The sequence below is a fragment of the Lepidochelys kempii genome, chromosome 7 (assembly GCF_965140285.1).
Source record: "Lepidochelys kempii isolate rLepKem1 chromosome 7, rLepKem1.hap1, whole genome shotgun sequence".
Classification (NCBI taxonomy): domain Eukaryota; kingdom Metazoa; phylum Chordata; order Testudines; family Cheloniidae; genus Lepidochelys; species Lepidochelys kempii.
The window spans coordinates 2,225,411-2,251,409 of record NC_136386.1 but is presented as its reverse complement, the minus strand read 5'-3'; the positions used below and the strand labels follow the sequence as shown (position 1 = coordinate 2,251,409).

At 46.3% G+C, this 25,999-nt stretch overlaps 2 protein-coding genes across 17 annotated transcripts in view; both read left to right on the top strand.

Annotated features, from left to right (window-relative positions):
- CFAP20DC (CFAP20 domain containing) overlaps positions 1 to 25,999 on the top strand; it is a 169,843-nt gene that overhangs the window by 125,763 nt on the left and 18,081 nt on the right. The window contains exon 15 of one of the 16 annotated variants that reach the window (XM_073350931.2): positions 10,753 to 10,868. The exons of the other annotated variants lie outside the window; for them this stretch is intronic. Within the exon in view, the coding sequence (XP_073207032.1) occupies positions 10,753 to 10,771 (19 nt within the window). The 3' untranslated portion in view covers positions 10,772 to 10,868. Of the gene's footprint in view, positions 1 to 10,752; positions 10,869 to 25,999 lie in introns of those variants that run through there. 16 annotated transcript variants of the gene reach the window in all.
- Positions 10,774 to 12,520, top strand: LOC144930711 (myb/SANT-like DNA-binding domain-containing protein 7). The gene is made up of 2 exons (XM_078853535.1): positions 10,774 to 11,356; positions 11,945 to 12,520. The coding sequence occupies exons 1-2, from the start codon at positions 10,774 to 10,776 to the stop codon at positions 12,028 to 12,030; spliced, it is 669 nt and encodes a 222-aa protein (XP_078709661.1). The 3' UTR covers positions 12,031 to 12,520.

The following is a 25,999-nucleotide window of genomic DNA, read 5'->3' as shown; positions in this document are numbered from 1 at the left end:
TTTCACCACCCTCTTAGTGAAAAAGTTTTTCCTAATATCCAATCTAAACCTCCCCCACTGCAACTTGAGACCATTACTCCTCGTTCTGTCATCTGCTACCATTGAGAACAGTCTAGAGCCATCCTCTTTGGAACCCCCTTTCAGGTAGTTGAAAGCAGCTATCAAATCCCCCCTCATTCTTCTCTTCTGCAGGCTAAACAATCCCAGCTCCCTCAGCCTCTCCTCATAACTCATGTGTTCCAGTCCCCTAATCATTTTTGTTGCCCTTCGCTGGACTCTCTCCAATTTATCCACATCCTTCTTGAAGTGTGGGGCCCAAAACTGGACACAGTACTCCAGATGAGGCCTCACCAATGTCGAATAGAGGGGAACGATCACGTCCCTCGATCTGCTCGCTATGCCCCTACTTATACATCCCAAAATGCCATTGGCCTTCTTGGCAACAAGGGCACACTGCTGACTCATATCCAGCTTCTCGTCCACTGTCACCCGTAGGTCCTTTTCTGCAGAACTGCTGCCTAGCCATTCGGTCCCTAGTCTGTAGCTGTGCATTGGGTTCTTCCGTCCTAAGTGCAGGACCCTGCACTTATCCTTATTGAACCTCATCAGATTCCTTTTGGCCCAATCTTCCAATTGGTCTAGGTCCTTCTGTATCCTATCCCTCCCCTCCAGCGTATCTACCACTCCTCCCAGTTTAGTATCATCCGCAAATTTGCTGAGAGTGCAATCCACACCATCCTCCAGATCATTTATGAAGATATTGAATAAAACCGGCCCCAGGACCGACCCCTGGGGCACTCCACTTGATACCGGCTGCCAACTAGACATGGAGCCATTGATCACTACCCGTTGAGCCCGACAATTTAGCCAGCTTTCTACCCACCTTATGGTGCATTCATCCAGCCCATACTTCCTTAACTTGCTGACAAGAATACTATGGGAGACCGTGTCAAAAGCTTTGCTAAAGTCAAGAAACAATACATCCACTGCTTTCCCTTCATCCACAGAACCAGTAATCTCATCATAAAAGGCGATTAGATTAGTCAGGCATGACCTTCCCTTGGTGAATCCATGCTGGCTGTTCCTGATCACTTTCCTCTCATGCAAGTGCTTCAGGATTGATTCTTTGAGGACCTGCTCCATGATTTTTCCAGGGACTGAGGTGAGGCTGACTGGCCTGTAGTTCCCAGGATCTTCCTTCTTCCCTTTTTTAAAGATTGGCACTACATTAGCCTTTTTCCAGTCATCCGGGACTTCCCCGGTTCGCCACGAGTTTTCAAAGATAATGGCCAGTGGCTCTGCAATCACAGCCGCCAATTCCTTCAGCACTCTCGGATGCAACTCGTCCGGCCCCATGGACTTGTGCACGTCCAGCTTTTCTAAATAGTCCCTAACCGCCTCTATCTCCACAGAGGGCTGGCCATCTCTTCCGCATTTTGTGATGCCCAGCGCAGCAGTCTGGGAGCTGACCTTGTTAGTGAAAACAGAGGCAAAAAAAGCATTGAGTACATTAGCTTTTTCCACATCCTCTGTCACTAGGTTGCCTCCCTCATTCAGTAAGGGGCCCACACATTCCTTGGCTTTCTTCTTGTTGCCAACATACCTGAAGAAACCCTTCTTGTTACTCTTGACATCTCTGGCTAGCTGCAGCTCCAGGTGCGATTTGGCCCTCCTGATAACATTCCTACATGCCCGAGCAATATTTTTATACTCTTCCCTGGTCATATGTCCAACCTTCCACTTCTTGTAAGCTTCTTTTTTATGTTTAAGATCCGCTAGGATTTCACCATTAAGCCAGGTTGGTCGCCTGCCATATTTACTATTCTTTCGACTCATCGGGATGGTTTGTCCCTGTAACCTCAACAGGGATTCCTTGAAATACAGCCAGCTCTCCTGGACTCCTTTCCCCTTCAAGTTAGTCCCCCAGGGGATCCTGGCCATCCGTTCCCTGAGGGAGTCGAAGTCTGCTTTCCTGAAGTCCAGGGTCCGTATCCTGCTGCTTACCTTTGTTCCCTGCGTCAGGATCCTGAACTCAACCAACTCATGGTCACTGCCTCCCAGATTCCCATCCACTTTTGCTTCCCCCACTAATTCTACCCGGTTTGTGAGCAGCAGGTCAAGAAAAGCACCCCCCCTAGTTGGCTCCTCTAGCACTTGCGCCAGGAAATTGTCCCCTACGCTTTCCAAAAACTTCCTGACATCTAGTGCATGACACAGTAGGACTTTGTATGCACATCACATTGCAGGACTGGGGCTATAGTCATTTGGGGGTGTGGGTTGGTTTGCGGGGGGGAGGGCGGATTGCATTCCTTGTAGTCAAGGAGCCCCATTCTTCACAAATGATACATGATTTTAATGTTATGGAGTTAGACAGGACCTTTAGTTACACAGCACTTTCAAGAGTAGAGTATTATGTAATAGTACTGGGGCATTTGCAGATTTAATCTGTCTGTAATGTATATAAATTATTCAAGTTTGAAGTTGTGCCTCTTCCCATTGTAGTCAGGACCACAACTCCCTTTGGTTTCAGTGAGACCTTTTGAAAGCGAGAGAGACTTGTCCACCATCAGAAACCTCTTAAACTACTGTATCTGTGAAATCTTACAATCGCTTTGTCACCCCACTGTTGAGCCTCCGTGTTGACCAGTAGTTCAGACAGACAGCTGTGTCTCATTTTTTATCTGACCCCAATGATGCTCTCTTTGCTTTCTCAATGCTTGGCCAAGACTGTTTTCAGATTAAAGCAAGTTGCATGAAGTTTAATCTATCTGAGCAACATGTAGGTCATGCTAGTGGGGCAGGGAAAGGATCTCAGGGGTGTGATATATTCCTCTATTACTAAGGAGGTCTGTTTGCCTTGTTTCAGGATATTAGAAATCTGGGGATGCTTCTGGTGTCCGGTTGTCAGTAGTAAAGCACGTTTTCCATTTCTGTTCAGCTAGGTGTTTGCAACCATTTGTTTCTCAGGCCTGGATTTCAGCACTGTCATCCATGCTTTTGTTACCCTAATGTGATGTGCATGGGACTACTCTTGAAGATCACTTGAAAGCATCGGCTAGTGCACTTGGCAGCTATTTGCATTCTTGGTGGTCTTTGCTTCAGAGAGCGTATTACAGCACTTATTTGTTAGCAGGCCTGGGTTCCTCTTCTCTTTCATGTGTACATCAGGATGTTGACTTTGGTCTACAAAGATCACTAGATAGCTTGGGACCTGCTTACCTATCCCAGCTCCCCAGATATAAATGCCAGGTAGCTTGTATGTGGGCATTCTGGGTGCAGGGCCCTTAATTCTGGGATTGATTTCTCTCTCTGGTCTGACAGTGCTCAAGTCTTCTATCTTTAGGGCATGGCTCATGGTTCACCTCTTTTTGCAGGCTTTTTCCCAAGGGAAGGGTGAGTAGTTCATTTGTAAAAAGTCATTGTTACAGTATATGAAATGTTGTGCATATGCTCAAACACTTTAGTGCCAGATGCATTTTATATACTGAAAAACTTAATAAACTCCTTTATCATAAACATAAGATAAACATTTTTAATGTACCAGGTCAGGTTAATATGTTCAAGAAAGTTAGTTTGTGTTTTAGTTTGTGTGATTCAAAGTCAAATTTTCTGGGCAAAAATTACTACCAGCTTTTGTACTGCTGTTTAATCTATCACACAGTAATCTTTAATTTTTTTACAAAATCATTTTTGACAAATGTGGGCAATCAAAATACCTGTAAAATACCTGACTTGCAACTGCCTCATAAATTCAGTATCCCTTCTGAACTGCCAGAAAGGCATTATTGGGCTGTAAATATAGAAGACAAAATTTTGAGGTCAGCTTGCATCAGGATATAAAAACTGGAGAAGATGTATGTAATGCAGAAGTATTTTATAGCCTGTGACTGAAAAATCATGATTCACATTGTTACATTTTATTTGAAGATGGAAAACTGAGAAATGTTGTTCACCATGGAGGAAAGGGGGACAAGTAAATTAGAAGGGAGATAAAACTGATGGTGATTCTAAAATGAGTGAAATCCTGAACTATTCTTTAAAACCAGTTTTAACAAGCAGTGTAAGGGCTTTGGCTACACTTGCAAGTTAGAGAGCATTAAATCAGCCCCGGGTGTCCTAACTCCTGAGGTGTCCACACTGGTGAGGCATGTAGAACTCCTGGACTCTGCAGCTGGAGCGCTCCCAGTAATCCACCTCCACGAGAAGCATAAAGCTTGCTGTGCCCCAGCTGAAAAGCCCGGGCATCAGTGTGGACAATGTGTTGCATTACTGCGCTGTGATTGGCCTTCAGAAACATCCCGTAATCAAGTGGCCACTCTTCTCATTGTTTTGAACTTGGCCGCAGGCATGCGGATACCCCCTTTCAAAGTTCCGTTTCTGACAGCTGGCTGCTTATCTGCTCTGGGACAAAGCAAACGGTTACTGTGGAATGCTGCTGCTGCCTAGGGGGGGGGGTGGGTGGGTGTGGGTGTGTGTGTGTGGTTTCAGAGGGGTAGCTGTGTTAGTCTGTATCAGCGTGTGAGAGAGAGAGAGGTGGGGATGAGGGAGCACTTAAGGATGGCAAAGTCATTGAGGAGAAACTAAATGAATTCTTTGCTTCAGTCTTCACAGCTGAGGATGTTAGGGAGATTCCCAAACCTGAGCTGTCCTTTGTAGGTGACAAATCTGAGGAATTGTCACAGATTGAAGTGTAATTAGAGGAGGGTTTGGAATTAATTGATAAACTTAACAGTAACAAGTCACCGGGACCAGATGGCATGCACCCAAGAGTTCTGAAAGAACTCAAAGGTGAAATTGCGGAACTATTAACTATGGTTTGTAACCTGTCCTTTAAATCAGCTTCTGTACCCAATGACTGGAAGATAGCGAAAGTAATGCCAATATTTAAGAAGGGCTCTAGAGGTAATCCTGGCAATTACAGACCGGTAAGTCTAACGTCAGTACCAGGCAAATTAATTGAAACAATAGTAAAGAATAAAATGGTCAGACACATAGAAGAACATAAATTGTTGCGCAAAAGTCAGCATGGTTTCTGTAAAGGGAGATCATGTCTTTCTAATCTATTAGAGTTCTTTGAGGGGGTCAACAAACATGTGGATAAGGGGGATCCAGTGGACTTAGTGTACTTAGATTTCCAGAAAGCCTTTGACAAGGTCCCTCACCAAAGGCTCTTTTGTAAATTAAGTTGTCATGGGATAAGAGGGAAGATCCTTTCATGGGTTGAGAACTGGTTAAAAGACAGGGAACAAAGGGTAGGAATACATGGTAAATTTTCAGAATGGAGAGGGGTAACTAGTGGTGTTCCCCAAGGGTCAGTCCTAGGACCAGTCCTATTCAACTTATTCATAAATGATCTGGAGAAAGGGGTAAACAGTGAGGTGGCAAAGTTTGCAGATGATACTAAACTTCTCAAGATAGTCAAGACCAAAACAGACTGTGAAGAACTTCAAAAGGATCTCACAAAACTAAGTGATTGGGCAAGAAAATGGCAAATGAAATGTAATGTGGATAAATGTAAAGTAATGCACATTGGAAAAAATAACTCCAACTATACATACAATATGATGGGGGCTAATTTAGCTACAACTAATCAGGAAAGAGATCTTGGAGTCACCGTGGATATTTCTCTGGAGACGTCCACGCAGTGTGCAACGGCAGTCAAAAAAGCAAACAGGATGTTAGGAATCATTAAAAAAGGGATAGAGAATAAGACAGAGAATATCTTATTGCCCTTACATAAATCCATGGCACACCCACATTTTGAATACTGCGTACAGATGTGGTCCCTCATCTCAGAAAAGATATACTGGCATTAGAAAAGGTTCCAATAAGGGCAACTAAAATGATTAGGGGTTTGGAACGGGTCCCATATGAGGAGAGATTAAAGAGGCTAGGACTTTTCAGCTTGGAAAAGAGGAGACTAGCGGGGGGTATGATAGAGGTCTGTAAAATCATGAGTGGTGTGGAGAAAGTGAATAAGGAAAAGTTATTTACTTGTTCCCATAATATAAGAACTAGGGGCCTAGAGGTTGTGACAGCTAGGACTATAACAGGGTTTAAAAGAGAACTGGATAAATTCATGGAAGTTACGTCCATTAATGGCTATTAGCCAGGATGGGTAAGGAATGGTGTCCCTAGCCTCTGTTTGTCAGAGGGAGGAGATGGATGGCAGGAGAGAGATCACTTAATCATTACCTGTTAGGTTCACTCCCTCTGGGTCACCTGGCATTGGCCACTGTCGGCAGACAGGACACTGGGCTGGATGGACCTTTGATCTGACCCAGTCTGGCCGTTCTCATGTTCTTATGGGTCTGCTGCTGTCTGAACTTACAAAACAGCATGCTGACACACTCTCTGCCCCTCAAAACATGCTGTCTCTCCCCCCACATACACACAACACACTCCCTGTCACATCCCACCCTTTCCCCCCATTTGAAAAGCACACTGCAGCCACTTGCACACTGGGATAGCTACCACAATGCACTGCTCTTTGGGGCATTGCAAGAGTTGCTGATGTGGCCACGCCGGTGCGCTTCCAGCTGAGTGTAAATACCCAGCAGCCTTTTCCCTGCTGTGGTCTCCGAGGGCTGGTTTAACTCCCAGCACTCTACATCTGCAAGTGTAGCCAAGCCCTAAGAAAAAATGTGTATGTGACCTATATAGAGGGGGGAGGTAAGTCAATTTACTTACCAGTCCTCTCTTTGACTTAAACTGTTAGCACAGACCATGAATTCCTATCCTTGAAAGAGACTGTAGCTGGATTTTCTATAGGATCCCTCTAAATACTAAAAGTGGAAATAATAGATTCACTTTCTTTCTCTTCTTGGGAATCCAGTTTTCCTCTTCACCATAAGACAGTTATGTGCACACACAATTAATAATTTCAAATTCTTTTTTATGACTAACACTCCAATGATAAACTGTTACAGCACAGCAGTTCCAATGCAGCTAGCTAGACTAACATCATTAACTAGAGATTTTTTCTTTTCAAATGAAAAATATAACACAGGCCTAACCCCCAAAATTGTTATAAATCAGTGGTTCCCAAATTTTAACAACCTGTGGACCCTTTTCAATAAAATGTCAAGTCTCACGAACCTCCTCCTAAAAATGAATATTTCCAGGTATTTTCTCCTTTACCTGAGTATAAATTATAAAGGCAGTGATCTTGGAAATATAAATTTTTATGACATGCTTATGACACACTGTTATTAATTATTATTTATCATTACAGTATTTTTATTACATTATGAAAATGGCAACACTCTTCCAAGATCTCACTTTCGTAGCTTGTATCATAAGACAAGGCTCCTGTGTTTCGTTAAGAAGTATCAGATGTGAAAGAGCAGGAAGGTATTTAAGAAGCCAACTCAAAGACTTCCTCCTGCACAAGCATTCAGGTCTTGAGCAGTCCAAGCAAACAACACACGTTACATCAAAGCTTAAACTTGTTCTTCATAATAATTTTAAAAACAATACTAGCTGCCTATTTAATTTTAAAAACAGCAAAAAATATCCAACTCCCTTTCCATTTCTTTTAAGGAGTCTTGAAGTTTAAATCTCCTCAGTGTGATAGATCTGCTTGCTTTTATCTGCTTAGAAATCTTGGAAATCCAGGGGCTCCGGGATACTGGCCCCGGGGTTCCTAAGGACAGCTCTGTCCGCCATTAGGGAATTTTCCCCCGAGAACCCCCTGTAACATTTCGTAAACCCCTCCAGTTTGGGAACCACTGTATTATAAATAAATACAGAGATTGGGTCTTCTGACAATCGGGGATCTTCTGCTTTCATGTAGGCTCACCCTGGGTATTCTATTGACAATTAAATAAAACAGTTATACTTCATAAATAGTTGTTCAACATCCATGACATGGAGCACATACACAACTTCACATAAGAGAAAAAAAACTTGACAATTACTGCAGCTGTTAGGCTCACGCACTGTCGTTGGTTCAGTGACATAATATACCTCACAAAGACATTTGGCCTCCAATCGTAAAGGAACAATCACAGATGTCTTCCCAGTCTCAATTCCACTGACTTGTGTAAAATTACAGGAAACCATTTTGAGATCCAACCCACAGATTTAAACTGAGTTACCTCTGGCAGTTCAATCTGCTCCCTGAAGAGTTGGGGGCGGGGGCGTGGATCTGACTGGTGCTCTGCCAGTCAGGACACAGGGCGATGCTTTGTGTCTCAATAACATATATATTCACACAAACACAAGCACCCGATTTACTTAATTCTAAGCTTGCTTCTTAGAATAACAAGACCAAGGCAGCAGCCTTTTAGGCTAGTAGCAAACTTCCCTATCCCTTTAACTATGACCCATTGCTATACTTATTTTTTTTTTCTTTGGACTAAGGACTTTAGAGATACTTTAACATATAAATGCTGCAGACCAATAAGGTCCAACTAACCTGTAAAATTACAGGAAACTGTATTGAGATCCAACCCACAGATTCCATATGGGTTATCCCTGGCCGTTCTGATTACAGCAATAAGTTATTGGCTGAAAACCATGAAATAAGAAAAAGAAAAGGGGGCTACATTTGGACAGTTGGGAACTATCTAAATCCTCATAAGCAGGCAGTAGCTGTTGCAGAGAAGCAGGGAAGAGAATATTTGAAAAAGGGATATATGCTATGTAGATTAGCGGGTGTGAATGATATCCAACATAACGATATTGAGACAATCAGCACAAGCAGTTTCTTTTTGAATAGTCATGGACAACTGAGAAGGTACCAAATGACTGGGAAAAAGTGTGGGTGGTAATGTTATTCATAAAATACAGAGAGAGTGATCATGGCAGTTACTATCCAGTAAATTTAACTTCTATCCCTAACCAAGTTAAGGAACGGATATGAAAAGAAAACCACCTAAAAAATAATGGCACTGAGAGCAATAAACAGAAAGGGCTAGAGCTAGACTCAATTTCCAGGGGTTCCACAGAGCCCAGGTCAGAAACCCACCCTGGAATATTGGTACAGTGACACCAGCCGCCCCCAGACTGTGGTCATCTGTGGGGTCCAGAACCTGCGAGCACAGTGAGCCTGGTTGGCTGGGAGGGCCAGGGCCAGGCCCACCCGGAGATGTGCTGGATTCCAAGCCTAAGCCAGCCAGTTTCCATGAGTGGGACTCCTGTGACGTCCTGGCTGGATCTGAAGGTTGCTCTCCCCCAGCTGAGCCCAAAGAGTTGCTGCCAGTTCCCTCACCTAGGAGGAAATTCTCCTTCTAGTGTAGAGGGCCACCCACCGTGCGTGCAGCTGGCACTGTTTTGTCTTCCATCAGGTCCGTGTGGCATGGAAGGTTTGAAAGCTTTGTAAAAAGAAACGCTAAATGAAGAGAAATATTGTACAAGCTTTCGGGCCCTGCAGGGCTGTAAAACCTGGAACGGCTCTCAAGAAGGTATTGTGAGCCAAGCTGTAGGCACTGCATGGACAGAAGTTTTGAAGTTTCTACAGACTCTTTTCAGAAAATCTGTTTTTCCAAAAAGAGCTGATTTTCTGTCCTTTTTTTTTTTTTTATTAAAGTTGAAAACGATTGCTATAAACACTGGCTCTGCCTGGGACTCACCAGTTGTCACAATATTGGCATGGTGGCATACCAGGCTCTTCCCAAGCCACCTACTGAAATTTATGCACTGAAGTTCAAGCAGCTGGTTTCCCAAGTAACTGCATAAACAAGCTAAGATGGGACATAAATATTTCAGCACTTAAACTGGGCTTCCTGTAATAAGAAATGTATTTTACACCTCAGTAATTTCCTACAAAAGATGCACAGCCAGATTTTCAGTCAGGCTTCAGCTGGGCTTGTGACTTTCACCTGTGCAAAATAAATGTACCCACAATAAACTTTGGGCACAGATATTTGTAGTTAGATGTCTACCTGCTTTGGATTGTGGCCGCAGCATGAAAGGCCAGCACTTAAAATCTTACCCAGGCTGTATGAGAGAGTTCTCTGATCATGTTATATTCTATTCCCGGATGACAATATCTGGTAGCTGTAGGTAAGGTGGCTGGTCCATATCAGTGACTTATAGGTACTGCACCTTTAAAAACCAGAGTAAAAACTAGACTGTTCAAGAGCCAGGAATGTAGGAGTGAAGGTTACGCTTCTCAAGCAAGGCACTGAGACGCTCTCAAATAGCTACCACAGATTTCACTCTGCCCCAGTATGGACCAAACAAGTACACTGACAGCTGAACACCTTAATCCCAATAAAACTACAAGATTTAGGAAACTTGTTAGTCCCCAAAAGACTAAACAGAATTGTCAATCTCCCAAAGACCCTGCTTAGGCTGTTTGGGAAGGGCAGGGAGCTGACAAACTTCCCTAAACTAGTTGGGATCTCCTGGGGTTAATAAGGATCCCATTGAGTGGGAGCCATTTTGAAGAGCTCTTCTATGCTTCTACTAAGCCCTGGTCTACACTAGGACTTTAGGTCGAATTTAGCAGCGTTAAATCGATTTAAACCTGCACCCGTCCACACAGTGAAGCCCTTTATTTCGACTTAAAGGGCTCTTAAAATCGATTTCCTTACTCCACCCCTGACAAGTGGATTAGCGCTTAAATCGACGTTCCCGGCTCGAATTTGGGGTACTGTGGACACAATTCGATGGTATTGGCCTCCGGGAGCTATCCCAGAGTGCTCCATTCTGACCGCTCTGGACAGCACTCTCAACTCAGATGCACTGGCCAGGTAGACAGGAAAAGAACCGCAAACTTTTGAATCTCATTTCCTGTTTGGCCAGCGTGGCAAGCTGCAGGTGACCATGCAGAGCTCATCAGCACAGGTGACCATGATGGAGTCCCAGAATCGCAAAAGAGCTCCAGCATGGACCGAACGGGAGGTACGGGATCTGATCGCTGTTTGGGGAGAGGAATCCGTGCTATCAGAACTCCGTTCCAGTTTTCGAAATGCCAAAACCTTTGTCAAAATCTCCCAGGGCATGAAGGACAGAGGCCATAACAGGGACCCGAAGCAGTGCCGCGTGAAACTGAAGGAGCTGAGGCAAGCCTACCAGAAAACCAGAGAGGCGAACAGCCGCTCTGGGTCAGAGCCCCAAACATGCCGCTTCTATGATGAGCTGCATGCCATTTTAGGGGGTTCAGCCACCACTACCCCAGCCGTGTTGTTTGACTCCTTCAATGGAGATGGAGGCAATACGGAAGCAGGTTTTGGGGACGAAGAAGATGATGAGGAGGAGGAGGTTGTAGATAGCTCACAGCAAGCAAGCGGAGAAACCGGTTTTCCCGACAGCCAGGAACTGTTTCTCACCCTAGACCTGGAGTCAGTACCCCCCGAACCCACCCAAGGCTGCCTCCTGGACCCAGCAGGCGGAGAAGGGACCTCTGGTGAGTGTACCTTTTAAAATGCTATACATGGTTTAAAAGCAAGCATGTGAAAGGATTACTTTGCCCTGGCATTTGCGGTTCTCCTAGATGTAGTCCTAAAGCTTTTGCAAAAGGTTTCTGGGGAGGGCAGCCTTATTTCGTCCTTCATAGTAGGACACTTTACCACTCCAGGCCAGTAACACGTACTCGGGAATCACTGTAGAACAAAGCATTGCAGTGTATGTTTGCTGGCATTCAGCCAAAATCCGTTCTTTATCTCTCTGTGTTATCCTCAGGAGAGTGAGATATAACTCATGGTCACCTGGTTGAAATAGAGTGCTTTTCTTCAGGGGACACTCAGAGGAGCCCATTCCTGCTGGGCTGTTTGCCTGTGGCTAAACAGAAATGTTCCCCGCTGTTAGCCACAGGGAGGGGGGAAGGTTGAGGGGGTAGTCACGCGGTGGGAGGAGGCAAAATGCGACCTTGTAACGAAAGCACATGTGCTATGTATGTAATGTTAACAGCAAGGTTTACCCTGAAAGAGTGTAGCGACTGTTTTATAAAATGTGTCTTTTTAAATACCGCTGTCCCTTTTTTTTTCTCCACCAGCTGCATGTGTTTCAATGATCACAGGATCTTCTCCTTCCCAGAGGCTAGTGAAGCTTAGAAAGAAAAAAAAAACGCACTCGCGATGAAATGTTCTCCGAGCTCATGCTGTCCTCCCACACTGACAGAGCACAGACGAATGCGTGGAGGCAAATAATGTCAGAGTGCAGGAAAGCACAAAATGACCGGGAGGAGAGGTGGAGGGCTGAAGAGAGTAAGTGGCGGGCTGAAGACAGGGCTGAAGCTCAAATGTGGCGGCAGCGTGATGAGAGGAGGCAGGATTCAATGCTGAGGCTGCTGCAGGACCAAACCAGTATGCTCCAGTGTATGGTTGAGCTGCAGCAAAGGCAGCTGGAGCACAGACTGCCACTGCTGCCCCTCTGTAACCAAATGCCCTCCTCTCCAAGTTCCATAGCCTCCACACCCAGACGCCCAAGAACACGGTGGGGGGGCCTCCGGCCAACCAGCCACTCCACCACAGAGGATTGCCCAAAAAAAAGAAGGCTGTCATTCAATAAATTTTAAAGTTGTAAACTTTTAAAGTGCTGTGCTTAAAGTGCTGTGTGGCATTTTCCTTCCCTCCTCCACCACCCCTCCTGGGATACCTTGGTAGTCATCTCCCTATTTGTGTGATGAATGAATAACGAATGCATGACTGTGAAGCAGCAATGACTTTATTGCCTCTGCAAGCGGTGATTAAAGGGAGGAGGGGAGGGTGGTTAGCTTACAGGGAAGTAGAGTGAACCAAGGGGCGGGGGGTTTCATCAAGGAGAAACAAACAGAACTTTCACACCGTAGCCTGGCCAGTCATGAAACTGGTTTTCAAAGCTTCTCTGATGCGTACCGCGCCCTCCTGTGCTCTTCTAACCGCCCTGGTGTCTGGCTGCACGTAAACAGCAGCCAGGCGATTTGCCTCAGCCTCCCACCCCGCCATAAACGTCTCCCCCTTACTCTCACAGATATTGTGGAGCACACAGCAAGCAGTAATAACAGTGGGAATATTGGTTTCACTGAGGTCTAAGCGAGTCAGTAAACTGCGCCAGCGCGCCTTTAAACGTCCAAATGTACATTCTACCACCATTCTGCACTTGCTCAGCCTGTAGTTGAACAGCTCCTGACTACTGTCCAGGCTGCCTGTGTACGGCTTCATGAGCCATGGCATTAAGGGGTAGGCTGGGTCCCCAAGGATACATATAGGCATTTCAACATCCCCAACAGTTATTTTCTGGTCTGGGAATAAAGTCCCTTCCTGCAGCTTTTGAAACAGACCAGAGTTCCTGAAGATGCGAGCGTCATGCACCTTTCCCGGCCATCCCACGTTGATGTTGGTGAAACGTCCCTTGTGATCCACCAGAGCTTGCAGCACTATCGAAAAGTACCCCTTGCGGTTTATGTACTCGCCGGCTTGGTGCTCTGGTGCCAAGATAGGGATATGGGTTCCGTCTATAGCCCCACCACAGTTAGGGAATCCCATTGCAGCAAAGCCATCCACTATGACCTGCACATTTCCCAGGGTCACTACCCTTGATATCAGCAGATCTTTGATTGCGTGAGCTACTTGCATCACAGCAGCCCCCACAGTAGAGTTGCCCACTCTAAATTGATTCCCAACTGACCGGTAGCTGTCTGGCGTTGCAAGCTTCCACAGGGCTATCGCCACTCGCTTCTCAACTGTGAGGGCTGCTCTCATCCTGGTATTCATGCGCTTCAGGGCAGGGGAAAGCAAGTCACAAAGTTCCATGAAAGTGCCCTTACGCATGCGAAAGTTTCGCAGCCACTGGGAATCGTCCCAGACCCGCAACACTATGCGGTCCCACCAGTCTGTGCTTGTTTCCCGAGCCCAGAATCGGCGTTCCACAGCATGAACCTGCCCCATTAGCACCATGATGCATGCATTGTCAGGGTCCATGCTTTCAGAGAAATCTGTGTCCATGTCCTGATCACTCACGGGACCGCGCTGACGTCGCCTCCTCGCCCGGTATCGCGTTGCCATGTTCTGGTGCTGCATATACTGCTGGATAATGCGTGTGGTGTTTAATGTGCTCCTAATTGCCAAAATGAGCTCAGCGGCCTCCATGCTTGCCTTGGTATGGCGTCCGCACAGAAAAAAGGCGCGGAACGATTGTCTGCCGTTGCTCTGACGGAGGGAGGGGCGACTGACGACACGGCTTACAGGGTTGGCTTCAGGGAGCTAAAATCAACAAAGGGTGTGCCTGTACATCAAGGAGTATTTCAGGCAGGACTGCACGGAGGGTTCCAATAAGAAATGGTGCACCAAAGTTATCGTTGTTATTGGAACAAGGAGGTTAGCCTGGCCTCTGATTGATACATGATAGATACATGATACATGATAGATTTACCTCGCTGCACCTTCTCTGTGAGTGACTGCAGTGTGGTCTAGACAGGGGAGGAGGCAAATGAGTACAAAACAAATCTGGTCTATTTCTTGTTCTGACCCACTCCATCTATCTTTTACATCTTTGGCTGGCAGCAGACGGTGCAGAAGGACTGCATGCCATCCACATCTCATGGCTGCTTGGCAGAAGATGGTACAGTACGACTGCTAGCCATCCTCATCTCTTGCCTGCCTGGCATAAGATGGTACAGTACAACTGCTAGCCATCCTCATCTCTTGCCTGCCTGGCATAAGATGGTACAATACGACTGCTAGCAATCCTCATCTCTTGCCTGCCTGGCAGAAGATGGTACAGTACGACTGCTAGCAGTCCGTATCGCCTGCCCGCTCACCATAAGACGGTTCAATAGGACTGCAGGACTAAAGAGAATGACCTGGTCAAGTCACTCCAAATTTAGTCCCTGCGCCCATGTCTGCCCAGGCGCTCCCAGCCGACGTGGCCAGGAGCACCTCGGACACGACGAGGACGACTACCAGTCGTATTGCACCGTCTGCTGCCAGAAGGCAATGGGTTGCTGCTACTGTGCAGCAAAGCCGTACCGCGTCTGCCAGCACCCAGGAGACATAGGGTGACGGTTACCTGAGCGGGCTCCATGCTTGCCGTGGTATGGCGTCTGCACAGGTAACTCAGGAAAAAAGGCGCGAAATGATTGTCTGCCCTTGCTTTCACGGGGGGAGGGAGGGAACGGGGGCCTGATGATATGTACCCAGAACCACCCGCGACAATGTTTTAGCCCCATCAGGCATTGGGATCTCAACCCAGAATTCCAATGGGCAGCGGAGACTGCAGGAACTGTGGGATAGCTACCCACAGTGCAACGCTCCGGAATTCAACGCTTGCCTCGGTCCTGTGGAAGCACTCCGCCGAGTTAATGCACTTAATGCACTTAGAGTATTTTCTGTGGGGACACACACACTCGAATATATAAAACCAATTTCTAAAAAAACGACTTCTATAAATTTGACCTAATTTCGTAGTGTAGACATACACAGGCTTGGGGGTGGGATAAGGGCTCTGACCCATAAAGATCCCAACAAGTCCAGCAGAGTCCACAGGAGGAATTGGAATGCTTTTTCACTGTGCTCCCATCTCCCCTCCCCTTTGCTTCGCTGCTCTCCTTCCTGCTCCACACTCCACAGCTCTTCTCACTCAAACTGCATGTTCTCCCCAGCCTACCAGTCCACCTTCCAGCAGACAGTTGCTATGGAAAGTAACTCTTTTGTAATTACTCTGTTGCCTTTATAGTATTCAGTCCTACCCTCATATATGTGGGGATAAAGGCAGTGGTGAGCTGGAGCCGGTTCGCGCCGGTTCGCTAGAACCGGTTGTTAAATTTAGAAGCCCTTTTGCGGGACAACCGGTTCTAAAAGGGCTTCTAAATTTAACAACCGGCCAAGCCTTAGGCGCCAACTCCGTGGGTACTCTGGGGCTGGAGCACCCACGGGGAAAATTTGGTGGGTGCAGAGCACTCACTGGCAGCTCCCCGCCCTGTGCCCGACCCCAGCTCATCTCCGCTCCGCCTCCTCCCCTGAATGCACCGCCCCGCCCTGCTTCTCCACCCCTTCCCCCCCCCCCGCCGGCTTCCTGTGAATCAGCTGTTCGCGCGGGAAGCCCGGGAGGGCTGAGAAGCAGGCAGCGGCTTCACGCTCAGGCCCAGGGAGGTAGAGCGGAGGTGAGCTGGGGCAGGGGGGCGCAAGGAGGGCCGCCCGCGCCGCAGCAGGTAACCCAGGGGGTGCGCAGGGGAACCGCTCCCCGCCCCAGCTTGCCTCCGCTTCCACAGGCCTGAGAGCGAAGCTGCTGCCTGCTTCTCAGCCCTCCCCGGCTTCCCGTGCGAATAGCTGATTCGTGGGAAGCTGGGGGGAGGGGGGCCACAGAGAAGCAGAGTGGGGCGGCGCGTTCAGGGGAGGAGGCGGAGGCGGAGCGGAGGTGAGCTGGGGCCGGGCGCGGGGCAGGGAGCTGCCGATGCGGGCTCTCACCCACCAAATTTTCCCCATGGTTGCTCCAGCCCAGGAGCACCCACGGATTCGGTGCCTAAGATGCCACTTTTGATGTGATCAGTGGGGGCAGCAGTTGCTTCCCCTGCTCCCCCCTAGCTACGCTAGCCTGCCCCTAGGAGGCAGAGGGACCTGCTGGATGCTTCCCGGGAGCCGCGCCAGGTAAGCACCACCGGGACTCCCCACCTCGCCCCCTGGCAGGTCCCTCAGGCTCTTAGGGGTGGGGCAGGGTGGGCACCCACTATGGTGGCCACGAGACCCTCCTGCCCAGTTCTGGGGGCAGTCAGGGGATGGGGAGGGGAGTGGATGGGGCAAGGATCCCAGTGGGAGGGCGTCGAGGAACACGGGGGTTTGGATGGGGCAGAAGTGGCGGGGGCAGGCCACGACCCCCTCGTGGGGTGAGGAGGGAACCGGTTGTTAACATTTTGGCAGCTCATCACTGGATAAAGGCCCAATAACTGATTGGGTAAAATAAGCGGCAGTTGCATTCAGTTGCAACTCACCCACAATCTGTTTCCTCTTTCCGAGCATGTCTTGTGTTTATTTTGGCTTTTACAAAATAGAAAAAAAAGAAAAACTAACCAAGGTTCTAAAACCCTAAAGAACTTATTTACTAAATTTACTAAAATACCTAACTGGGAATGGATGATGCTATCCAGGCCAGCATTTCGTTTAGATTTCTATTTTATCTATAAAAAGTGTCATTGCTGTGCTATGGTTTAAATTCTTTATAGCTTTGCCACTTGTGGTTGTGATATAAACATCCTTGTATCTATAACTGGCTGATAAGGGCCTGCAGTCTTCGACAAATAATTAATAGTCACTGACCTCAGTTCACATTGGTTCAATATGGGCTGACTGAAGCAAGCTGTCTTGTCATCATAACCAACATGTATTACATTGGACTGATCAGGATGTCGTCATTTTTCTTTCCTTTACAATCTCAGATTTTTTTTGCAGCCAGTAAGTATGATGTTTTCTCTCTCTTTTGGTGAATGAATCTTTTCAAACAGAAACAGATAAAGTGTACAGATCAATAAATTACCAAACAGAGGTCGCATTGTAATCAGCTTCAATTGTTTAATGTTATAATAAAATCTCAATTGATCTGAAATTTGTACCATCCCGAATTATTTCTTATTTCAGTGACTTGCAAATCAGAACATTTTATGAGATTAGCAACTTCAAAAGATTAGAAAAAAGGTATGTGCTTCTTCCTGAGCATAGCAGAACCAAAATCCTTAATTATTACTGAATCACAGCATGTGATTTTCTAATTTTTGTTATGTCTGTCTACAGTGGGTAAAGGAATGAATCATAAAAATGGATAAGCAGCTTTCTGAATTCATTTTTTAGCTTAGTTTCAACCTTGAAGCCCAGAGGCTCAAATAGAGATATGATGTTGAAATGTTAACTAGAGAAATGTTTAAAAAGGAAACACACTTGCTCACTCCACCATAAATTTATTCAAATTAGGGGGGCACTCCAACTACCTGCAGAGGAAGAACAATCTAGTGATTAAATCCCACAGTAATGAAAATCAGGAGAACTAGTTCTTTTCCTGACTCTGCCAGACTTCTTGTGTGATTTTGGATTAATAACTTTAACTGCAGGCCCTGGTTTCCTCATATGCAATATGCGAATAATAAAACTTACTTCACAGAGTTATGGTGAAGCTAAATATAGTTAATGGTTATAAGCCACATGGAGATCCTCAAAGGGAAGGCACTTGAGTACAAAGTATTTATTACGATTTATCTGATGCATCCGATCAATAATGTTGTGACATTTTAACACATCTTTCAGTGCATGACTCCTGCCCACCCTCTGTGTTAAGCCTGACTAAGTAAGCATGTGGCTTCTTCTCGGTTTCCTTTAACTAAATCTCTCTGTTACAGAGTTCTCTTCACAACTCCTCATTTCCAGCGGCATTCAGCATTTGCCCTTATCAGACAGCCTGAAACTTGTAATGGACATGTGTCAGGGTTCCCTCCCCACTCTGAACTCTGGGGTACAGATGTGGGGACCCACATGAAAGGCCCCCTAAGCTTATTCTTACCAGCTTAGGTTAAAAACTTCCCCAAGGTACAAACTTTGCTTTGTCCTTGAACCGTATGCTGCCACCACCAAGCGTTTTAAACAAAGAACAGGGAAAGAGCCCACTTGGAGACGTCTTCCCCCCAAAAATATCCCCCCAAGCCCGACACCCCCTTTCCTGGGGAGGCTTGAGAATAATATCCTCACCAATTTGTTACAGAATCATCAAAGACCCAAATCCCTGGATCTTGGAACAATGGAAAAATCAGTCAGGTTCTTAAAAGAAGGATTTTATTTAAAAAAAAAAAAAAGAAAGAAAGAAAAGAAAGGTAAAAATCATCTCTGTAAAATCAGGATGGAAAATACTTTACGGGGTAATCAGATTCAAAACACAGAGGATCCCCCTCTGGGCAAAACTTTAAAGTTACAGAAAACCTCCCCCTTAACACAGGGAAAATTCACATAAAACAAAAGATAAACTAATCTGCCTTGCCTGGCTTACCTATACTGGTTGCAGTATTGGAGACTTGGATTAGGATGGGTTGGAGAAGATGGATTTCTGTCTGGCCTCTCTCAGTCCCAAGAGAGAACAAACATGTAAACAAAAAGCACAAACAAAAGCCTTTCCCCTCCCCCAAGATTTGAAAGTATCTTGTCCCTTTATTGGTCTTTTGGGTCAGGTGCCAGCCAGGTTAGCTGAGCTTCTTAACCCTTTCCAAGTAACAGGATGTTGCCTCTGGCCAGGAGGGATCTTATAGCACTGTATACAGAAAGGTGGTTACCCTTTCCTTTATATTTATGACAACATGCAAGATTCTGCTACATGGGTGCAAACTCCATGTATTGTTTGAAAGTAAAATCTAGGGGCTCATTAAGTGCTGAGATTGCAATTCAAGCACACTTGTTTGCCTCAGCTAATGAAAACCAAACAGACCAGTCTCTGGTGTACATTCACTGTTGGTTTGTACCCTCAATCTTGCTGTATCATTCAAACTTCCTTAAAATACAGTGCAGTCACAAAAGGATTATACAGTACGTACATATTTGCACTACAACAGAATTTCACTAATCTGCATGCTGCCGAATTCATACATAAACAATGGCTGTCTCACCCTCTTCCAAGCACAGATCTAATAGCAAAGTAGCTCAAGGTTGAAAGTGTAAGTTTAAAAAAATGAGTGCAGCAATACAATCAAAGAAGCATATTCATTTTTATGATTCATTACAAGAGCAAAGTCATACAACTTCATTGCTTTTACCAAACAGACAACATTACATTATGAAGTATTATAAAACTACACTGCAGCTGTCAAAATAAGCAAACGGGGATAATGTATCACAAAATGTACTTTGCTTTTTCATTAGGCTTGTTCACTTACTCACTCATTCACAAAATTCAGTAATTTACACTGGGTCTCCCGGTCGTTAATCTGAATTAGTGAAGTTCTGCTGCACTTGTCAGGCCACAATATGCACCAAAGGTGCCGTGACAATAAACGCGGGTTATATAGAACACACTTGATTAACACCTACCTTAGAAAGTTTTCATAATGCTGGCAAAACAGCTGGTTGCCAAGGGGTTCTCAAGAACTTGGTGACCTACAGGTATGGAATATGTGAGGGAATCCTGGTGAAAAACACATGGCTTCCCATTGTCTGAGTCCATATACTCTGTCTTCCTCTTACCCTCCTTCTCTGGGAAGATTTGACAAAGATTTGTCAGGCTTCCTCAGCTGGAGTATTCAAAATTACTTTACCGTGGAATCCACCTTTTGCATACCACATGCAGCCGAAGTATCATTTTTTCATCTTGTCTTCCACACTCCAGAAAGCAAGTACATGTATGTTGCTTCCTGCCTTTTAATACCTCTAAATAAGCCTGACCAATATCATAGAAGATTAGGATTGGAAGAGACCTCAGGAGGTCATCTAGTCCAACCCCCTGCTCAAAGCAGGACCAACCCCAATTAAATCATTCCAGCCAGGGCTTTGTCGAGCTGGGCCTTAAAAACCTCTAAGGATGGAGATTCTACCACCTCCCTAGGTAACGCATTCCAGTGCTTCATCACCCTCCTAGTGAAACAGTGTTTCCTAATATCCAACCTAGACCTCCCCCACTGCAACTTGAGACCATTGCTCCTTGTCCTGTCATCTGCCACCACTGAGAACAGCCAAGCTCCATCCTCTTTGGAACCCCCTCCCCTTCAGGTAGTTGAAAGCTGCTATCAAATCCCCCTTCACTCTTCTCTTCTGCGGACTAAATAAGCCCAGTTCCCTCAGCCTCTCCTCATACATCATGTGCCCGAGGCCCCTAATAATTTTTGTTGCCCTCCACTGGACTCTCTCTAATTTGTCCACATCCTTTCTGTAGTGGGGGGCCCAAAACTGGACACAATACTCCAGATGTGGCCGCACCAGTGGGGAATAATCACATCCCTCGATCTGCTGGCAGTGCTCCTACTAATGCAGCCCAATATGCGGTTAGCCGCCTTGGCAACAAGGGCACACTGCTGACTCATATCCAACTTCTCGTCCACTGTAACCCCCAGGTCCTTTTCTGCAGAACTGCTGCCGAGCCACTTGGTCCATATTAGCGGTGTATGGGATTCTTCCATCCTAAATGCAGGACTCTGCACTTGTCCTTGTTGAACCTCATCAGATTTCTTTTGGCCCAATCCTCCAATTTGTCTAGGTCATTCTGGACCCTATCCCTCCCCTCCAGTGTATCTACCTCTCCCCCCAGCTTAGTGTTATCCGCGAACTTGCTGAGGGTGCAATCCATCCAGGGGTGAAAGTGAGTTAGAGGACTTACCGGTACCCCTGAGTCCTGAGCAGGGGGCGTGGCCTTAACCAGAAGAGGCGGGGCCTTAAATCCCCAGGCCCTTTAAATCTGGATTTAAAGGGCCCAGGGCTCCAGCTGCGGTAGTGGCGGCTACCCTGAGCTAAATCACCCCTGAGCTACCAGCTGCAGAGGCAGCTGGGAGCCCCGGGGCTTCAGGCCGATTTAAAGGGCCCAGGGCTCCAGATGTCGCTACCGCTGCGGAGCCCTGGGCTCTTTAAATGACTGAGGAGTCCTGGGGCTCCCGACTGCCATCGCTACCCCGGGGCTCGAGCAGCAGTGCTTAGGCAGGGATTTAAAGGCCCGGGGCAGTAGCAGCGGCTGGAGTTCCAGGGCCCTTTAAGTCCCCGCCAGAGCCCCGCCACCGCTACCCCAGGGCTTCGGCAGCAGGGCTCAGGTGGTGATTTAAAGGGCTTGGGGCTCTGGCAGCCGCTACTGCCCCAGCTTTTTAAATCCCCTCCGAAGGCCTGCCGCTGCTACCCTAGGGCTTCCGTAGCAGGGCTCTGGTGGGGATTTAAAGGGCCGGAGCTGTAGCAGCGGCTGGAGCTCCAGGGTCCTTTAAATCCCCACCGCAGCCCCGCCGCCGCTACCCCAGGGCTTTAAATTGCCGCCTGGGAAAGCCGGTCTCGGTACGGCGCACCGGCTCTTAGTACCAGCTTACTTTCACCTCTGAATCCATCCTATCATCCAGACCATTAATTAAGTTGTTGAACAAAACTGGCCCCAGGACCAACCTCTGGGGCATTCCGCCTGATACCGGCTGCCAGCTAGAGATGGAGCCATTGATCACTACCCGTTTTGCCCAATGATCTAGCCAGCTTTCTATCCATCTTACAGTCCATTCAACCAATCCATACTTTAAGTTGCTGGCAAGAATACTGTGGGAGACCGTATCAAAAGCTTTGCTTAAGTCAAGGTATATCACATCCATTGCTTTCCCCATATCCACAGAGCCAATTATCTCATCATAAAAGGCAGTCAGTTTGGTCAGGCATGACTTGCCCTTGGTGAATCCATGTTGACTGTTCCAGATCACCTTGCTCTCCTCCAAGTGCTTCAAAAAGGATTCCTTGAGGACTTGCTCCATGATTTTGCCAGGGACAGAGGTCAGGCTGACCACTCTGTAGTTCCCCAGATTCTCCTTCTTTCCTTTTTTAATGATGGGCACTATATTTGCCTTTTTCCAATCGTCTTGGACCTCCCGCGATCACCACAAGTTTTCCAAGATAATGGCCAATGGCTCTGCAATCACATCAGCCAACTCCCTTAGCACCCTTGGATGCATTACATCCAGCCCTATGAACTTGTGCATATCCAGATTTTCTAAATAGTCCTTAACCTATTTTTTTCACCAATGGGGGCTGCTCACCTCCTCCCCATACTGTGTTGCCCAGTGCAGCAGTCAGGGAGCTGATCTTTTCTGTGAAGACCGAGGCAAAAAAAGCATTGAGTACTTTCAGTTTTTTCCACATCATCTGTCACTAGGTTACCTCCCCCATTCAGTAAGGGGCCCACACTTTCCCTGACCACCTTCTTGTTGCTCACATACCTGTAGAAACCCTTTTTGTTACCCTTCACATCCCTTACTAGCTGCAACTCCAATTGTGCTTTGGCCTTCCTGATTTTGGACTTCCTGCATGCTCGAGCAATATTTTTATACTCCTCCCTAGTCATCTGTCCAAGTTTCCACTTCTTGCAAGCTTCCTTTTTGTGTTTAAGCTCATCGAAGATTTCTCTGGTAAGCCAAGCTGGTCACCTGCCATATTTGCTATTCTTTCTGCACATCAGGATGGTTTGTTCCTGCTCCCTCAATAAGGCTTCTTTAAAATACAGCCAATTCTCCTGGACTCCATTCCCCCTCATATTAGCCTCCCAGGGGATCCTGCCCATCAGTTCCCTGAGGGAGTCAAAGTCTGCTTTTCTGAAGCCCAGGGTCTGTATTCTGCTGCTCTCCTTTCTTCCTTTTGTCAGGCTCCTGAACTCGACCATCTCATGGTCACTGCTGCCCAGGTTGCCACCCACTTCTTCTTCCTCTATCAGTTCTTCCCTGTTTGTGAACAGAAGGTCAAGAGGAGCATGGCCCCTAGACGGTTCCTCCAGCACTTGCACCAGGAAGTTGTTCCCAGCACACTCCAAAAACTTCCTGGTGCAAGTGCTGGAGGAACCATCTAGGGCCCATGCTCCTCTTGACCTGCTGTTCACAAACAGGGAAGAACTGGTTGAGGAAGAAGAAGTGGGTGGCAAGAAGTGGGAAGTCTGCACTGCTCTCTTGCTCTCCCAGCAGATGTCAGAGTGATCACCTCTCTCCTCAGATAAATCCCTGGCTCCCTGTTCATTGCACAGTCCAGTACAAAACTTCCCACTTCATACAGCCATCCTTGGACTTGTCCTATCTTGTTGCACAGACCTTGGCCCTGAGTATGAGCTGTATCCTGGATCCTTTTTCCTGCTCCAGTGGCTGATTGCCCCACTGAGGAAGACCCACTGCCTGAGGGAAATTATCCAATTGTAAAGCACCACTTGGGGCTGCTCAAGCTTGCACAAGGGGCTCACCTGGCTCCTGGCAGCTCGAGAACACAGAAGATCCAAAGGATGCATAAACCTGAGCTCAGCTACAGCCCAGAATCCGAGCTCTACCCACTTTCCCTGTTCCTGCCATAGCATCAGCCTCATCTCTGTCCCTTCACTACCCACTGCTTATTGCTGGGGTGAGGCCTTTCTCCTGTGCAGCTCCTGTCTAGACATGCTTTTCTCGATCCCTCTGCTGCCACCCCATTTTTTCAGAATTGCAGCTTGACATGTAACATTGTCTGCCTTGCTGAGACCTCTTCAATTCTTCGCCCCGCTGCTATTTAGTACTTTTCTCTGTGAAACATTTGGACACACAGTTGATCTGTCTGCAAGACACTGTCAGAATGAACCTGTACTTCATTGTTTCACAAAAAGAAAAGGAGGACTTGTGGCACCTTAGAGACTAACAAATTTATTTGAGCATAACCTTTCATGGGGGCTGCAAGAAGGGCGGCCAGCACATCCCTTGGCCCACACCACTTCCTGTAGCCCCCATTGGCCGGGAGCAGCGAACCGCGGCCAGTGGGACCCGCGATCAGCCGAACCTGCGGACGCAGTAGGTAAACAAACCGGCCTGGCCCGCCAGGGGCTTTCCCTGAACAAGTGGTGGCCCTAGTTTGAGAACCAGTGACCTAAACAGCTTATTCATATAGATTAGCCTCTTTTGTTATGCCACTAAAACATTGTGAAGGTTTAAGCTAGCTCAGTGGCAACACTGTGAGCTGTAGCTCTAGAGACCTACAGTAAGTTGAGGAGTGACCTCTCACTTCCAGGGGCATTGTTAAGTTCAGTCGTCATCAAGTTGACACTCCTAGGTTCCACAGAGATCCGGCTGCTCGCAGTACAGAGGCATCTTTCTAGCAAAGTAAAACCATTGTTACCCTTGCAACACAAGAGTGTCCCCAGGGTGTAGGGGTGGGATTAATGGGGTTTCTTTGAGACTCCATTGAAGCACACTGCCAGGCAGACAAAGCAGAGCAGGAATTCACTTACATCCTGATCCTGAAGTTGTCTCCACACAGACATAAGGGTCACCCACACAGAGACAGTAACAGGATTAAGGTCCTACATCCCTTTTTCCAGGATGGTATCAGTCAGTCTCATGTAACTTCCAAAGTTCACTTTCCTTTTAGAAAAGCTATTAATTTTTATAATTTTCTGGGGGTGGGTTACGACGTGGTAAATTATACATCTGCTCTGCTACACAAAAGAGTTTAATACTCAGCATTCCTTTGTAGTTATCCTACTGTTATTGAAAAACCTTGCAACTTTTAAAAGCAGATTACACTGCAAAAGCATAGTTTTTACCACATTAATTTAGTTTACGGCTTCATTTTATACTGTTGTTATATCAAAATAAAACCAGGCCAGTGTAATTATATGCCAAAAGTCCAATCTCATCTTGAATATATTTGTTTAAATGATTCCTCTCACAGAGAAGGAAAAGTAATTTTCAGGTTTTGTTTTCAGCAGCACAACTGTTAACTAATTTGAGTATATTAACGTTAAAGTTATTGTTCCGTTGAGTTGTACTTGTCCATTGATTTTTAAAAGCCCCTAGCTCCCTAGTCATCCATTAAGAATAAATGGGATGCAGTCTATGGCGTAGGACAGAAGCATGCTGCTGGGGGTTGACTGTATGAGAGAAAGCAAATGATGTTAGCCACAATGAGGCTAGTTAGAAGGCGTTTTATGAATTGATGAAATATTAAAGTGTAATTCTTAAAATGAATGATTTGCTTGTGTTCAGCATTTTAGTTTTATAAAACCCCCACCAACTGACACTTTGTTAAATATTTGGGCATTTGAACTAGCAGACAAGTGAATGCAAGTGATGACAGTGGATAATTGATATGCTTTATTATCGTCTATTTGACTGAAATTAAATGTGAATATGCAGGAATTTTGCCAAGTAACTTATTTTTCTTTAAAATCTTCCTTACTGCAACTTATACAGCCAATACACTGATAAACAAATGAATCAAAGTTAACAAAGAAGAAAGGGCATAATATTCTTAGTTAAATTAGGTAATAAAACATTGTTTTTCTCTGTTGGCATCATTTATAATGCAAAAAGAGCAGTGAACACCAAGTTTGAAATCTAGCCAGCAAGTCACCAGTATAATAAAATGGAAGTTTAGTCTTTAAGTAAAATTGCAGTTTAGCTCCTACTAAATATAAAACATGATGGGAGTTGTGC